Source organism: Syngnathoides biaculeatus, chromosome 19 (assembly GCF_019802595.1).
Source record: "Syngnathoides biaculeatus isolate LvHL_M chromosome 19, ASM1980259v1, whole genome shotgun sequence".
NCBI classification, from domain to species: domain Eukaryota; kingdom Metazoa; phylum Chordata; class Actinopteri; order Syngnathiformes; family Syngnathidae; genus Syngnathoides; species Syngnathoides biaculeatus.
The window spans coordinates 9,676,447-9,693,854 of record NC_084658.1 but is presented as its reverse complement, the minus strand read 5'-3'; the positions used below and the strand labels follow the sequence as shown (position 1 = coordinate 9,693,854).

General features: G+C 41.2%; 1 protein-coding gene across 1 annotated transcript in view; it reads left to right on the top strand.

Moving 5' to 3' along the window:
- The window catches only part of ahrra (aryl-hydrocarbon receptor repressor a), an 83,953-nt gene that overhangs the window by 55,903 nt on the left and 10,642 nt on the right, over positions 1–17,408 (top strand). The window contains exon 21 of the mRNA XM_061804729.1: positions 15,875–15,993. Coding sequence (XP_061660713.1) covers positions 15,875–15,993 — 119 coding nt within the window. The remainder of the gene's footprint in view (positions 1–15,874; positions 15,994–17,408) is intronic.

Sequence of the window (17,408 nt, the reverse complement as noted above, 5' to 3'; positions counted from 1 at the left end):
ATTATTCTTTTTTTCTTTCGAGGGCAAAACTACTACAGACTAGCTGCTGAATGCAAAACACAATAAACTAAGTGAAAAACATCAGCTCATCACCTCATTGTTCATTTTTCAGACTTTTAAGATTGCTGACTGACCAAATCACATGTGAGCATCTATTATCTCACTACTGTACATTTCTTCCAACACACTAATCTCCTTTGGGGTCCCATATTTACAACGTTTCTGATGAGTCAAATAACAGATATTGAGCTATAAATCATGGGAGGAGACTTGATCTGAGTTACCCTGCTGATGTTTTCCCCGCAGCAGCAAAGTCTTTTCACCAGGAAACATCCTGAATCTATTGCTCAGGCATTCTTGCAGCCCTGCTCATAAATCAGCTGAAAGCAGAAAACGCTTGCCTCTATAGTGACGTACTGTAAAGGAACAGAAAGAACACTTTTGGAAACATATGTTCTTCTCATCCCTCAGCCATCTGTGGTTTCACGGCGTGGAAATTGCATCCTTTGTTTATATTGCGAAAATGTCTTTGATGCCTTAAAAGGGACCTTTAAAAGCTTTCATTTATTTAAAGGCTTGCATATTACAATGTCATACGTTGCTGTAAACACCATATTTTACGAGATTCCTGGTGGTTAGGGTCAGAGGGTTAAAGTTCATTTTTTTTTTACATGATGTCTGTGTTCTCATTAGTTATTTTGCTTTAGTTCCTTGTAAAAAATAAAAATAAAAAAATCATCCATCCATCCACTTTCTGTAGCTCCTGTCCTCAGGGTCAAAGGTGAGCCGGTGCCAATCCTTACTGGTTCACCCTGGACTGGTCACCAGTTAATATATCATGCGATTTGCTCAAACTGTACATTCAACTGGGCTAACGCTAGATTATTAGATATCTTATATTGCAAGTTTTAACATTCTACTATTAAACATCTTTTACACCTACTCAAATAAAATGTAAAAAAAAATGCTATCTATCTATCTATCTATCTATCTATCTATCTATCTATCTATCTATCTATCTATCTATCTATCTATCTATCTATCATCTATCTATCTATCCATCTATCCATCTATCTATCTATCCATCCATCCATCCATCCATCGTGAGAGCCATCAGACGTATACAAATCCACTCATCAGTTGATGAGCCATAAATTAATTCCTCAATGATCAAAGCCGAGTGACACAATGTCATCATCGAGGTCAGCGTCGGCCCGGCAAAGCCCGGCGAGCACAGTCGAGGCTTTCTCGTCATTTGGAAACGATGAGCGCTTTTTTCTCACATCGAGTGCGCGGTCCGCGCCATGTGTTGCACAAAGACCCCCTTCTCAGATGTTGCTTTCAGGGTGCATATTCTTCCGAAAATTCCTGCTCCCTTCAAGAAATATAAGCACACTGATGGATTGTTTCTAGTCACGCGCGGGGCTAAAGTCAAAGAACCCCCCTGACCTTAAAGCCAAAGACAAGTAATAATACCCATATGCTCACATAAAACTCACATAAGCATATTTGAAAGTTATCCACAACATAGTCGTCTATAATCCCCATTTTCACCTGTCGGGGTGTTAAACAGCTGGGTTGTGACTTTTGATACTTTTAAGGAAATGTCAAAGAAACACCTGCTTGACCCAAATTCCATTCATTCATCTTCAAAGGATTTATATGAATCATTGCTCTGTAAAATGGAAGTGAGGACGGGAAGCCATTTGCCGATTTATTCGATATCCTTGAGGGGGTCCTTGCGAGTAAGACATATCGATGCAATAGTTGGAAAACTGAACTTTTCTCTCAAACTCTGTATTTTTCTTGTAATGCCTTCCACTACGACCCAATGACAAATTCCATCAAGTAGTTGGCCAACTTTGGCATACTAGTGGGATAACGTCATACTACGATTGTGGCAATACTGTGCACTCATGAATACTACGAGTACTGCTAGTGAAGCACTAAATGTTACTGGTGGAATCTTATATCGTTACTAGTAGTTCTAATATCACACAGAAATTAACTAGTGCAAGGAATGGCAAAATTGTCCTACACATATAAATACAATTACAATAGAGAGTACTTAACTCTACCCCACATATGGAAATTGCACCCAAGGATGAACCAGAATTGTGCAAGTCACATCCTTTTTCTCAATATAGCGCAACTTGTGTACTACTAGTACATGGACCTTAAGATGAACATCAATTGAAAGCCCTTCGAGCATTTATTCAATATCAATATCGATCTTAACCCTTTCCAGGAAGGGGTTGCAAATTTGCAACAAAATATTAATATAATCGAAAATCTCAAGTCCAGAGTATAATTTTCTGAAAGTATCAGATTTTTCTCTCTGCAAAATTTTATTTGGTCCAGGGAGGGTTAAGAGTGTACTACTAGGCAAAATGTGGTATTAATAGTAGAAAAGACCTTCAGACAATTGTTCTACTAGTGTGCTGAATTGTCTTAGAAGTGAGGACAATGTTTAGTGTGCTATTAAATAAATTTGGAAACCTTTTTCCATATCGCACTACAAATATGTTTTCTGCTAACCTTACTGGTAATGTTTTGTCCATAACTGCCTTCCACTACTTTATGACATTTCCACACACTCGTAGGACTACTTTGGCATAAAGCGACTAGTGGTTGATACGTGCCAACTTGCTGCGCCTAGTAGTGTTATTAGTGCAGTACAACTCGTTGGGTTTAATCAGGCCAAAAGTGACACTAGTAGTGGGAAAATGTCACTAGTAAGACAGTCCTTCTAGTAGTGTGCTGAATTGTGTGGACAAAAATTATAATAGTACACTCACAAAGAGTTTTCGTTTGGCATGTGAATGACAAATATAGTATACCACTTCATCTCGGTGTCAGCAGGCAGCTCAGTGTTTGTTTACTATCTGCAAAATGCTTCAGTTGGTTTGAAATCAAATCTAGCGCGCAGCAATGTGCATGTACTGCATACGCGCTGTGTGTTGTCAGCATCACGCTAACAACAGATGCCAGGAAGTGAGGTGGCATCGACAGTACAGCAAAGCCTCACCATGCGTGACTCTCCACTGACTTTGCCTCTTTTAGCATGCTCGCGTGATACCACGATCGCTTCCCATCAAGACCTCCACCCCCAATATCCTTCACAAACGCGCGCGCACACACACACACACACACACACACTGCCGGGTAATAGGACAAGGAATGGATAGTCTCTCCTCCTGTGCCAAATGTAGTGATCGGACTGTTAGTATAAACGGGCCGGGATTACATTGTTGAGATGACATGCAAGGGGCACAGATGGGAGAATGTCCAATGGACAGTCACGAAACGGCCAAACCCGACCAACACTTGCGCCCGACACTCTTCTACACCTCACTCGATGTCCTGTGCAGCTCAAACCCAAATCCGATGACTCATACATGGGGAGTTGTGATGTGATATGTTTACAAGATCAATTCCCCAAAAAACAAACTCGAGTGTGTGGTGTTTACAAGCCAACTTTAACACTGAGCACAGTTACTCACCAAAAAAAATGAAAAAAAATACTTCATTGGGAAATCACTGAAATAAAAGAGGCAGGCATAGAGTATTGGACCCAGTTTAATTAACTTACTAATAATTCTTTTTTTCCTCCTGAAGCTTTCATGTTTTATACTGTAGTTTACATACTTCTTTGAAGGTTTATTTAAAAAGTGTTTCGTTTAAGCCTGTCCTCTTTTTGTTGTCATTTTGGAAAATTACATCATTGTTGGATGCCTCTTGGATTGGATTTCTTGCTTTGGAGAGGGAAGCACCACAAAACATGATCAAAACATTGACAAAAGGTTGCCAAAAAAACAAAATCAAAAAAAAAAAAAAAAAAGAAAAAAAAAAATATATATATATATAAATGTGATTCACTTTCAAGGTTACACTAGAAAAAAAAATCTATATATTGAACTGTAGATCTATATAAATAAATACTATCAAGGGACATCACATTATACATTTGGTTTGATATCAGTTTTGTCACGGAGCTCTCCTTGTGTGTACGTGACGAGGTGTTAGGAGAAGGATAATCAGATTACTGTTGGGTTAGCGTGTCACTTAATGAATTAGCTCTCTCGGAGGCCAAATTGTTGTGTGATATTGTGGGCGTGAGCCGCGGGAGGCCGGCGGCTTGATGCTCAAGAGCAGCAGCTGACAGGCCCATGCCAAGTACGGTCGATGGCCTTTAACCGTCAAAAACGCGCTCTGCACAGTATAGCATAGTCGCACGGGTGAGTAATTATAAATTAAATCATCGAGTAGTGTGCGTTTCAATCTAGTTTTACAATTATTTTTGTGGAGGCGGGGGAGTTTACAGAGGATGCTGTTGATAGGGCTGTGGGGGGATGGGCAGGAATGGCTGACCTTGCGACATCACGCTGCTTCACTATACCCATACAAGTACATTACTTACACATGTGCATGCATGGGAGCTACACAACACCTCTGATAGCCTCTACTGACGGGTGAATGGCATTCATACATAAAGCATGATCAGCATCACGGTTATCACTTGAGCCCCCTCAACCTCTGACGCATTAACCACCTCGCGCCCATCTTAATTACACATTGGCGAGCCTCACACTGTGTGTAAATGTGTGTGTTTGCGTTTGTTACGCTATGGAAAGCTGTTTGAACTCAGTATCCTTCATATGCATCTTAATACTTTGCCCTCACTTGTAAGAGAATTGCACTACGACAACTGCTAGTAAAGTACTGGATATTAACTATTTTTCGTCTTAACTGATTTTTAGCTAACATCATTTCTGTATGTTTTGTTTGCACGAGTCTGGCATGCTTGCCAAAATGCTACATGCGCAAGTTTTGCAATGTGGCACAGGTAGGTAGCATTTCCTTATAGCGTTGTGTGCTAAACCTGCGTTAGTTGTTTCCCTCCCATATGGATTCCGCTCGAGGGACCATCTGTGCATAAGTGGCCTCAATGGGCAAAAACGACGCTGTAATCTTTTTAACGGATTACAATAGACTGGCGTTATGGCAAGGAAAAAAAAGCAGGATCATTAATAAGCTCATCTTTTTTTTAAAGACTTTTTTTTGCCTGTGAAAACCTGTTGAATGTTATGTTTACTGTGACCACAAAGTGAGCGCTAATTGCTTGCTTTAAAGCGCTTTATCCAGTTAGTAGACAAACTCAAGAGAAGAAAGGAGGCCGGCTTTTACTCTTTAGATCAAACAAAAAGTACTGATGTTATCTCAGTCCAAAGCAAAAAGCACCCATTTGTATTATTTTGTAATATTTGGTCTCGAGATCCAACCAGATATACTGTCAGAGTGGCTAACTGTAACTGAGATGTCATTTATTGTCCCATGTTTCAGATCATCCTTATTGTGATGAATATATGCTCAATTGATGCAAAATCTGGATCTGCAAAAGCAAGCAAACATGCACAAAGATTTAAGAGAGTTAAAGCTCTTAAATCTTAGCTTGTGAAACTGGTGATTGTGCTAGTAAAGAAATAGGAAGCTGGGAGTTTATTGTGGCCTGTTGGGTTCCTGAATGCAGCATTTATTGAGAGCGGGACGGCGACAAACCACAAGCATTCGCACGAAAAGAGGACCCTTAGTGAGAATGCTATTTATAGCTGTACTGTGCACACACGTGAATGTTTACATTGAAGTTGTATATTGTATCATGTATAATGTATACCTTCTCTCTCAAATTCGACTTAACATCACTTGGCAAGGGAAACTTCCATTGGATGATTTTCCTCCTGGACAACAACCTTTCACTGTTTTCACATTCAAGTGAAATATCCATCCATTTTCTTTGCCGCTTGTCCTCACCAGGGTCATGGGGAGCGCTGGAGCCTATCCGAGTTGTCAATGGGCAGGAGGTGGGGTACACCCTGAACTGGTTGCCAGCCAATCGCAGGGCACATGGAGACAGACAACAGTCGCACTCACAATCACACCTCGGGGCAATTTAGAGTGTCCAATTAATGTTGCATATTTTTGGGATGTGGGAGGAAACCGGAGTGCTCGGGGAAAACCCACGCAGGCACAGGGAGAACATGCAAACTCCATGCAGATGGGGCCGGGATCGAACCCGGGTCCTCAGAACTGTGAGGCCAACGCTTCACCAACTGTTCCACTGTGCCGCCCAAGTGAAATATGATTTTTTTTTTTTTTAACAGATTCTTATGATACAAATCAACGAACAACTAACTCAAGGGAATTACTATAAGATTCAGGACTTCAGCTCTGTTTCTTCTTTCTGTAGCTCTGTTCTTTCCTGAACACCATCTTGAGATTCAAGAGTTATGTTTCGCTCATTTGTGTCTTGAAGTACAAAGTTTTAGGCAGAACTGGTTTGTTCCATGGACCTCTTTAGTCCAGTTCAAGGTGACAAGGGCTTAAAAGAGGTTTGCAAATAAAGCTTTGATTACATGGAGGTGATTACCTGGAGATGCGATTTGAACCCAGAACCTCAGAACTATGAGACAGCCATCATCCAGCCCCTTCCATTTTACATTTTAACCCAAGGAAGGAAATTTGACATAAATACTGTCCCAACAATGGAGTTTCCCCCTTGCCTATCCTCTGTGTACATTGCCGTCTGAGTGTATTGTGAGAAAGGCATGTGCATTGTCATTTTCCCTCCGAGTGCCACACATCAGGTATAAAAGTGACTCATCAGGGGAGGTTTTGTATCCTTATGTCACCCCCACCAAGCAACCCGAGGGACCCGTCGTTGGGCGTTTGACTGCCGGTAGAAGGAAGGAAAAATGAAGCGTCTTCTTGTCTCCAATTAGAACTACGCCGTTGCGTTCATTTGGGTATAGTCAAAATAAAAAAAGCTTTCCTGCATAACAGGCTCATCTCACGCAACACATGCTTGAATGCAGCCGGTACAGCATTTGCAGCGCATTCTCCTGCAGCCGCCGTCCCGTCACTTTCTGTTACTTTTCTTAATTGTCTGTATAAATATTGCACACTGTTGGCCTTATGTTGTGGTTAATTTAGCCTCAAGCTTGACAAGCCCAATTTAGGAGTGTTTTGACAAACCTTGAGCTGGTTGTGCATGTGCGATACTCTTTCAGTGAGTTCATCTGATGACCAATTTTCACGGCGGACCAACTTCATGCTCGTATAAATCACGTGTGCCACAATAAGTCATGCTCACTATTTTAGACTTAAGTAGATGACTTTCAGAACTTTGACTGCTACAACCAAACCTTTTGTGTGTGTACGGTGAGCGTACTTTGTACTAGCATACACTTTTGCATTTTACTTCCATGTCAGGTTGATATTTACTGACTGGCCTAAATTAGGTACACCTGCACAATATCGTGGGATAATGTACAAGAGATGTTTAAAATGATTCTAGAATATAATCAGGCTTTTATGACTATACTGTCAAGGGGGTATTCATTCAACCAAAGTCAAGCCATTAAAATATGACAAAATATTTTCATTGTGATGCATTGCGGTTTACAACACTAACAAAATACGATCGTATAAAATGTATTGTTCAATTATTACTTTTCAAATGGGAGAATGTTACACGGGACCCTTTTAAGGGAAGTGGCTTGGAAAATGGATAGATGCATGGATGGATGGAAAATATCGAATTCAGCTTTTGTTTGGGAGGTTGTTATTTAAAATGCAGGTAAACCTAATATTGTGGCCACTTTCTTCCTGTTCGGCAGCGTGACTTGTCTGCTTGTCGGCCAAAACGAAGAAGTGGAAACAATCGTGTGTACTTCCATTTTTCAGAGATCCCATTCGCGTTGTCATAATATCACTTCCCTTTTTTTCGCCGTCACATAAAAACATAAACAAGGCCTTTGTCTCAGTTCTGTTTAACAATGAATGAATGTACACCCACACAAAACCACATCCGTCCATCTTCTTAGCTGCTTATCCACACAAGGGTCGCGGGGAGTGCTGGAGCCTATCCCAACTGTCAATGGGCAGGAGGCGGGGTACACCCTGAACTGGTTGCCAGCCAATCGTAGGGCACATCGAGACAAACACCCACACTCACAATCACACCTAGGGGCAATTTAGAGTGTCCAATGAATGTTGCATGTTTTTGGGATGTGGGAGGAAACCGGAGTGCCCGGAGAAAACCCACGGAAGCACGGGGAGAACACACAAACTCCACACATGCGGGTCCAGGACCGAACCTGGGAAATACTTGCAATGTCATTTGTCAGTCTTGTCTCGTAACTTGCACATTATTTATCGTAAACAAATGATTGAAAATATCAATTTTCTAGGCGAGTGATTTTTCAAATGGAATTGTGCCGTGTCACTTTTTTAATATCTTTTGACTATTTTTAACTTTTGCAATTCCCTTCCTTCATTTGTTGTCAGACAGAAAATGAATTAAACACGATTCTGCGGAATTAAACTTGCAAGTCATTTTTGAAAGATAGTCACTCGAGGTCTTACTGTGAATATTTAGATTGAAAAGTTAATAAAAAAAAAAAAAACGATGATTCCCATTGGATTTAGGGGTGTTGTACAGTCCTGAGTATGTTTAATGGAGACCCCAAACAAGTTAGATCGTAAAAGAAAGATGGTAGCTTTGTTTAATTGGTGTTCGAATTATGAAGAAGAAAAAAACCCAAGAACAACACCACCAAAAGAAGTCAAATAATAAGGCTTGGATTGGAACACGGTGAGATCCGGAAATTTGAGCTGTGGTATAATGAAGTATTAGCTTCCATTACAGTGCAAGCTTAACCTTTTTACAGAGCAGCATTGAGCGATTGCCAGCAGTCATCAATATTTAACAGCTGTTGCTATTATGAAATTCTTTATGGGCTAATGTGGCTCGCCGGCTTGCACGCAAGGCCTTGGCCGGCCGCCAGCGCCCTGTCGGGAGGAAGGGGTGGTGGGGTGGGGGATTGACAGACGGCTGGCTCGCGTGACAGCCAGCCCTTGATCGACCAACTTCTCTCTCTCTTTCTCTCTCTCTCAATGTGTGTTGTGGATTTCCTGCCTGTGCACAAACACACACACACACACACACACACACACACACACACACACACCGAAATGGGCCGGACTAGGCAAAGGAGGTGGCTGTCAGCCAGCTCAGGCCCAACACACACATATGCACTTACACACGCCGTTTTCTCTCCTCACGCAAGGCTCGTCGAGGGGAGGGACTGCTGCGCCGTGCTCGCATGTTGAAGTCCAAGGCTCTTCTTTATGAGCCAAGCACACAGCCGAGCATCAGCTCCCAAAAGATGGCCCCGCGCTGCTGAAAACAATCGCGCTGATAGAAAGGTGGCAGTCACTTGCGCGTACAGAAGTACATGGCTGTCAAATTCAAAGCCCGGGGGGCCAGAGCCGGCCCGCCGCATGATTTTATGTGGCCCGCAAAGGAAAGTCATGTATGTCAAACTCTATAGTTCTTGTTGAAATGTGTACCAAAATTTCAAATTGTCATATAAAATGATTGACAAGCATTTTTTGGTACCAAACATCGACAATAGTCGAAAAACCCATTACCCTTGCTTTCTGATTCCAAAACTAGTTAATAAATTTCACGTGTAAATACAATGAGATGATTAAAGATTTCATAACGGCCCTCGGAGGGAAACTGCAACTACAATGTGGCCCACGACAAAAAACGACACCCCTGCTAGTGTGACTCATACAGTTGACAGGATTATCCATAACCACAAAAGTTAGTCACGCAACATTTTTCTAAGGGGATGACTTAAAACTTGTGTCGTTTTGATAGGGTAACCCAACCGTCCACCCATTTTTAATGCAGTGAGCCCCCATATATTCATTTTTGTTTTGAGTCCAAAGCAAAAATTCTGTTTGGCTCCAATTTGTGGCCTCTTGGTGGTAATGAACTATGTTAAAATAAGGTGAGAAGTTTCATTTCGACAAAAGCACTGGTTTGGCACCACCTTAATTCCAATGAACTATGTTGAAGTGTGTTAATGTGGTTTGTTTTGACAAAAGTTGTGATTTGGTGACATCTTGTGTCATTTTCTTGCCAAAGAACTACATTTGAGTTCAGGTGCTTCACGTAGACAGAAATTAATGCTGTGGCCACATCTTGGTGTCAAGGTACTACCGTAATTTCCGGCCTAAAAGTTACGACTTTTTTCACACGCTTTCAACCCTGCGGTTTATCCGGTGATGCGGCTAATTTGTGCATTTTTTTTCCAACAGCCGAAAGGGGGCACTCGAGCGGAAAAGGTAAGAGTGAGACCGGTGGAATATATGTGCAGAGGAAGTGACTTTTACCAGCTCGGCCCAGTTAGCGCTGCGTTAGTGTTACTGCCGTGTCTCAGTGATTTTTACCAATGTTTTTTTTTTTTTTTTTTTTTAACCGGCTGTTGTTGTAACCCTGTTAGCGCAGCGGCGCTAGGATTAAACTTTGTGTACCGTCTTTCTTTGTAAATATCTCTGTGTTTCAATGTGGATTTCAATGTGGGCACTTGCGGATTTTACACAGTTGCGGCGTATGTACTGTATGTACCAAATGGTATTTCCTTTACAAATGTACTGGGTGAGGCTTATAACCAGGTGCGTTCTGTAGGCTGGAAATTACGGTATATTGAAGTGAGTTGAGGATCTTCGTTTTCACCAAAGTATTGCTTTGGCATAATCTTTGTGGCAATGAACTATGTTGAAGTGTTGAAGACCTTCATGCAGACAAAAGTAGTGCTTTATCACCATCTTGTGGCATCTATTGACAATTATAAACCTTTTTTTCCAATTGCTTGTATATTTTTGGTTACCATCCGAATAGATTTATAAATATATTTTAAGCTGCTTAGTTGAATTAGTTGAGTCTGTGATTCTGTTGTTATGAATGACAAAAGGTCCATACGTAGGTTACGAATAACTGCGCCTTCAGCAAAGCTAATGTAATTTTTCTGATTATCTCTGTAAGTTGCTGGTATAGATGGATGAACAAATGTTTTAAAAAAATATAGAGCAAGGGAAACTGGATCATTTCCCAGAGCACACCTGATGCTCTTTCAAGGCAAGTTGTGCCACGGGAGTGGTTAGAATCAGTGCTCTGCACAGTGAAGCTCTAGCTAATACAGGAGATACATAAAATGCTGCTAAAGACCAAAATCTAAATGTGGTCTTATACTTTTCACCACACTGCTGTAATTTTTTATCTTACCTATTTGCCGTTAAAGCTACACTACCTGTTTGCTTGCTGTGGGCCAGCGTTGCACGTACAGTGAAAGGTCCAAGGTTAAAAGTGTGCAGCAGCTGGTGTTGTGTCTATGTGCAGCCATGGATGAAGACTTTTTCTTGTTCTTCATTACACATCACTGCAGATAGTAGCAAGGACCCGAAGAGTGGACCTGGAGTATCATCCCCAAGTGATGCATGCCACCGCTATACTCACGACTTCTAAAAAAAACGATGCCACAAGTCCGATTCCTGCAACACTCCTCAACATATTGTCATGCCATTCCTTTAATGTTCAAACATCGTTTTGAATTATTCATCTTTAAGTTTTTTTTGGTCATTTTGTGGGACATTTCTTTTATATTTCATCTCTATTAGCTCCACAGTTGCATCCAATGACACCAGGAGCCTACAGCTTTTCCCTGTCTTTCTCGGTGCTCCGGATTTACTGGTCAAGAAGCGTTCGAACAATTCCGCAGATTCTTTTGTGACAAGACAATAATTTGGAAGCGATGTATTGAAATGAAGGCTTTCAGCTTTAAATAAAGCTTGAAGGAATGTAGCTATTCTATGCCAAGTGGCTTAGATTTCAGGGGTCAAAAGTATTTGCCCAAAATGATAATAATTGCGACTTTTTGCTTCAAGATCAGGAGCTCATTAACTTGGCAATTGTAGGATATTCAATTTCTTTGCCTTTCTTACGTCGTAACTCACAGTAAGTCACCTACAGCTGAGGCCAGTACAATTATTTCCTCGGTGAGGAAAACCCCTTAAAAACAATTTTAAAAAATACAATACTCAAGAGAAAGTAATAATATAATTGCCAGAATCTACACTGTAAGGACGCCTTCATGAATGCAAATACAAGAAGGTTTCCGCAAATTATTCTGAACATTCATGCGCGGGGAAGCCAGCTTGTACTTTGCCAGAAAACCCCCATGTTCTGCAATCAGATTATTTGGACAGAACAAGGTCAACTCACATCACAATGATTGGAAGAGAAAGGTATGGGGAAAGACAACAACTTAAGAAATGAAGCGCACCGCATCGCGCGCAAGCATTGTGGGGGCAGTCTTATTGGAATTTGCATGGGCTCGCTCGTCTGCGAGTGGGACGGCCTCGCCGTCGTTAGTGATCATCCAATTACCGACAGAAGTAACTCTTTCTTTCTCTGGTTAAAGATAAATAGAAAAAGCATACATGGATCGTAACAATAATAAAAGTCATACTCTATAACGTATAAGTAAATCAATAGCAGATGTGTGTGTGTGACTATGTGCATGTAGTCCAGTCCAATGTACTGTAGTTTGATGATGAATTGATCCTACTGGGATAAATATGAAAAATGGATGTAATTAGGTGAGGGCTTTTTAAAATTTTCAATCCATTACGGAGGTATGCATAGCAACAACAGCAACCCCCCCCCCAAAAAAAAAAAAAAATCCCTCTGACTTCTAAACTATCTAAGAACGGACAAGGTTTGAGAAATTAGCTAAAAGTGGTAGGAAGTAGCCGCTAAAATCAAATGAACAATGTTGGCACCTTCCTTGAGTGTGCGTGTGGTCACGTCAAATCACTTCATAATCTACTTTTCCTTTCTACCAACAGGTGGGTAATTAACGTGTGTTTAGTTTAGGTGGTAATTCTGTTTGAAATGACCTATTTTTTTGAAGTCCTAAAAGTGTTGTGGCTTTTCCCTTGATTGAGACATCTTAATATATGGCAGGTGGTCCTAATTTTTGGTGTGTTCACAAGTGGAAGTGGAAAGACAGCTCGGGCCAGATTTAAAGAAGCTGGACGTGTCCGGCCTCGCCCCTTGGCAGCAGCAACATCCCACCGCTTGTCACTTTTTTTTTTCCATCTTTTTAATACTCTTTTCCTCACACATAAATGCTTGGACCATTACACACTCTGTTTTCCTTCGTCGTCCAGAGCGGGAGAAAATAGAGGCAAGAAAAGCAAACCTCAAGACACGAGTAGCGATGAATGAAGGCCGCATTGTTGGCCGCGGAAGTGCCTGTGCCGATAATTAATCATCCCGCATGTTTGTCTTTCCTGACGCTGCATCCTCTCCGAGCGCTGCCGTAAGAGGGAAAACAAAAACACACAAGGCGTTGACGGAGGAAAATAAAGACGTTTAATTGATTAATTTCCCCCTGCAATGATTTCCACTAGTTGGATGATGTTGCAGTGATCGAGGAGAATAGTGTGTGTGTGTGTGTGTGTGTGTCTGCTGTCTGACTGTGTTTGTTTGTACATGTTTGCACTTTGCTGAGGTGGTGACAAAATACTTTATTAGCTGGCAATTATGAGTTAATGAGGCTGCCGGGCAATTCGCTCACCAGCGATTAGTGTAATTACATTGTAATAAACCCGTCGTAATGAGGGTAAATAAACCAGTCATATGTAGGGGTACCACTTGACAGTAAGAGCACAGTTATTGGGGGTTTATGATTAATAACATAAATAAATAGGTTAATGGTGACGTTATAAACTTTGAATAAATAGCTAATAAACAGATGACTTAGAGGGTAGCTGGTTATAGGTCTGACTTTTCCAACGTTTTATTTATTTGCATAACATTCGCAATATACAATATATCTTCACAATACTTTTCGTTTATTCTTCTTTTAAAGCTGTGGTTTCCAAAATGACCAAATATGGTACCTGGCCCTATAGAGGGCTTCATTAACAATAATTGCTTGTTGATTATTTAGAAAGTTCAAGCTACTGTTTATCTTTTGGCCACATTATATTGCAAATAGGCTTGTCATTCTTGTTCTTTTGAAATGACAACTACTTTATTACATCTTAGAATTTAAATAATCAGGCCATCAATAGTAAAATACAAGACCTTTATTTAGATGTGGATGGGTGTGGACGGTACACACAGTGCAATGAGCAGGCAATTACGTCTGCAGCAGTGGCGTCGCTAAGCCTTTTTAGGCTGCGAAAGCCCCTCAAAAATGCCAATACTCCCAAAATGATTTGATTGTGTGTTGTTCGGGCCAGGTTTTAGTGTCCTAACCCCCAAAAACTAATCTAAACCCCCACGAAACGATTCTACTTCCCCCCCGGAAAACTTTTCCTGAATGTGGTTGAGCGGTTTGGATGCCCATCCCCACCCAGTTGGTTGTGAAGGACCACTACCCCCTCTGCACAACACTGCAAAAAGTAGATAATGCTAAACTGTACCTTCTGACATCTCATGGAAGATCATTTAATTGTTCTTCCACTATACACTGCTGGCACAGATATATACAAAAATAAACTACATTGTTTTAAGTAAATAAATCATGTTCTCACCCATTAATCGAAATGTTCTAATTACTCTATAGAATATCTAATGTGCCACTGCACACTGGAGAGGAATCATTGATCTAAATGTCTAATAGCGGGACTGCTATTGTAACATGATATCCGTGTATGGATATTTTTTTTTTGTATAACCTAAGAAAGGAAAATGGTAATTAATTGTCTGCAGTGATCACTGAAAGAAGAAACAATCGGGTGTATGAGTGGACAAGGACAGGACAAGATGGTGATGGGACGTAATGCGGTTCTGCGATGAGTTGGGGTGTTGGCGATGTACGAAGTAAACGAAGATACATAGATTTGTACTTTTTTATAATGAGGTTGCGGTGTGTGTGTGTGTGTATGTTGTGGTGCGTGACTAATCTGTGCCTGCTACAATGAGTGACGGAGCAAAGGGCTGATCTCTTGGAGTGAGCCGCATGCCCCCTGACAGCACGCCCATAAGAGAAACACGCAAACATGTATTGAACACGCAACGCACACGTCACCCTTGCACATGTGACCATCCTGCACGCCACCCCTCCGCGGGCTAATTGCACACTCGCTAATTGTAACGTAGGTAAAGCTTCATCTGTGTAGCACACGAGAGGCGACACTCATTTTCTGTTGTGTCGAGTAGCAGATGGCAAAAAGATGTAACCTGTGTTAAGAGATAACAACAAGGTTATATTTGTCACTTGGCATCTTTTTCTGCCTCTTTCTTGTGTAAATAAATTGTATCATGCCAACTTTCAACCAAGGCAGCATATAATATCATTGCTGCCTCTCTCTTCTTCTCTGCCTAGAAGCGTTGCATGGTCATGTTGATGTATCGTGTGAGAGAAATCCTATAAAGTTATGAAATCCTCCAATGTTATGTCTTGTTAGATGAGAGGCTCACCGTGCCATAATACCTGGCATTAGCGCAGCAAAGAAAGACTTCGACCTCAAACTGGTCATATGCATTCCACATGTGCTGTCTGAATTCTAGAGGATATTGGACAGTTGTCACTCATAGTTAAAAAAAATATATATAAATATTGCCGTCATGCATTATTTTTCCCATTTAATGTCTCTTGTAGTACGTAATAGACGTGAGTTTCCATGTCTATGGGCACAACATCTGCAGACGCCAATACCCAATTCTAGCTTTTATTAAAATAATGTATTAATTTAAGCACAATAACCTCTAACCACTATTAAGTCGCCATTACAATTAAGTAAATAATCTAGTTAATAATACACCTGTTGGGAATTTGATCTTACAATAATTTAGCATGGCTGACAGTGCTATTTCACTGAATTAGGGCAATGACAGCAGTGTACCTAATGAAGCGGCCTATGACTGTGCGTCTGAATTGAAATACTTTCGTTGCAAAAAAAAAAAAAAAAAACAAACTATGTTCTCTTGTGGTCTTTATTTTAATAGCAAATCAAGACAAGGCGCCAAGGAAGCACATCAACGCTGCATCCCCCAACCTTGAACCCGGCAGGAAAGAGAGCATCCCAACGGGCACGGGTGTCAACGAAAGTGGCCTGCTCTTGGAGGTAAGGGGTCACGGAGGAAATTATTTCCCGCTGAACGTGACTTCATGTCGCAAATTTGCACCAGATGAAGTCGTGACTACAGTGCAACAGAAACACGTCAACAAACGTATTACTATACTTCACACTTGCATACAGTCCATTCACGAGATCTCCAAGGGGCCGGGGGAGTCAATTGAAAGAAGACATGAGGGAACGTCTCTTAAGTGCCTGTGCGTGACCCCCCCGGCCTTTGCCCCGACCTCTTTTGCCTGGCTGCTGCTGCCTTGCGTGACATACAGTATGTATGAGACAGGAGTCTCGGAGCTGAGGTGGGGGACTCGTACATTTTGTCGGCTTGAGCAACTTCCGAAGTGTGTGTGTGTGTGTGTGTGTTTGTGAATATATGCAAGCATTGATCTAAATGTGTGTGTGAAAGACGAGCGAAAGGACAACAGCCAGCTTGTCAACAGTAATCAGCGCAAAACCAAGATGCGATTTTTTTTGTCACTTGATCTTCCGAATCAGAATAATGCATACATTCACGTAGCTCATCATTAATTAAAATCAGCACGCACAACTCCATATGTTGACAGTAAGCAGTACGCACGCAACGGCGACCGTTTTGGAACAGGAATCCTCGACGATAAATCAGATCACTGTTTCACGATCACACAGCTCAACAAGTAGGAGCGCTCACACACACACGCAGAGGCGAGCTGAGTCACTGATGCTTCTGTTAACGTGTTAGGTTGTCTCAATAGGATGGCGAACAAAAGACTAGATTGACCATGGCGATGCGCCGCCTCCCGTTGCGTGACTCGACCTGCACGAGGGCCTCAGCGCAAACTGTGCATTAGTTGTTACGCTGATGGGATCCCATGCATGTGTCACTTTTCACGCTCGTGTTTTATTTTATTCCAAGGTATTGTGTGACAGTTGGGTCGAAAGCGAGAGTTTTTCCTTTGCCTTCGCCTTTGTACACCACCACAGTGGATTTCAACAGAAAAAAAATCGATGGGGTTCGAATGTAAACTTTCAGATTGAATTAAGGCAGTTTATAAGAGTAAGGGATATTATTTAACAGATGGGTCACATACTGTACATGTATAAGTCATAGGTATCAGGTTTTAAGCATTAACTTTCAAGCAAGTCCCAAGTTACTGCGGCAAAAATCTAAAAATTCAAATATAGTCTTGCACAGTCACGTTTTCTCACTGATCATAACACAAAATGTATAAAAGTTAAATTAACAACTGAGCATGAAATAAAATGTATATTACATTGCTGTGTTAATTGCCAAGTGATTTGCTTCAAGTCTGACTCAAGTTGAATGTTGTAAGTTTTAGTCAAGCCAGTCCCAAATGGAAATCCAACACAAGATCGATACCAAGACCTTTACAAAGATAAGGTTGAGAGCTTTTATTCGTTTAATTTGA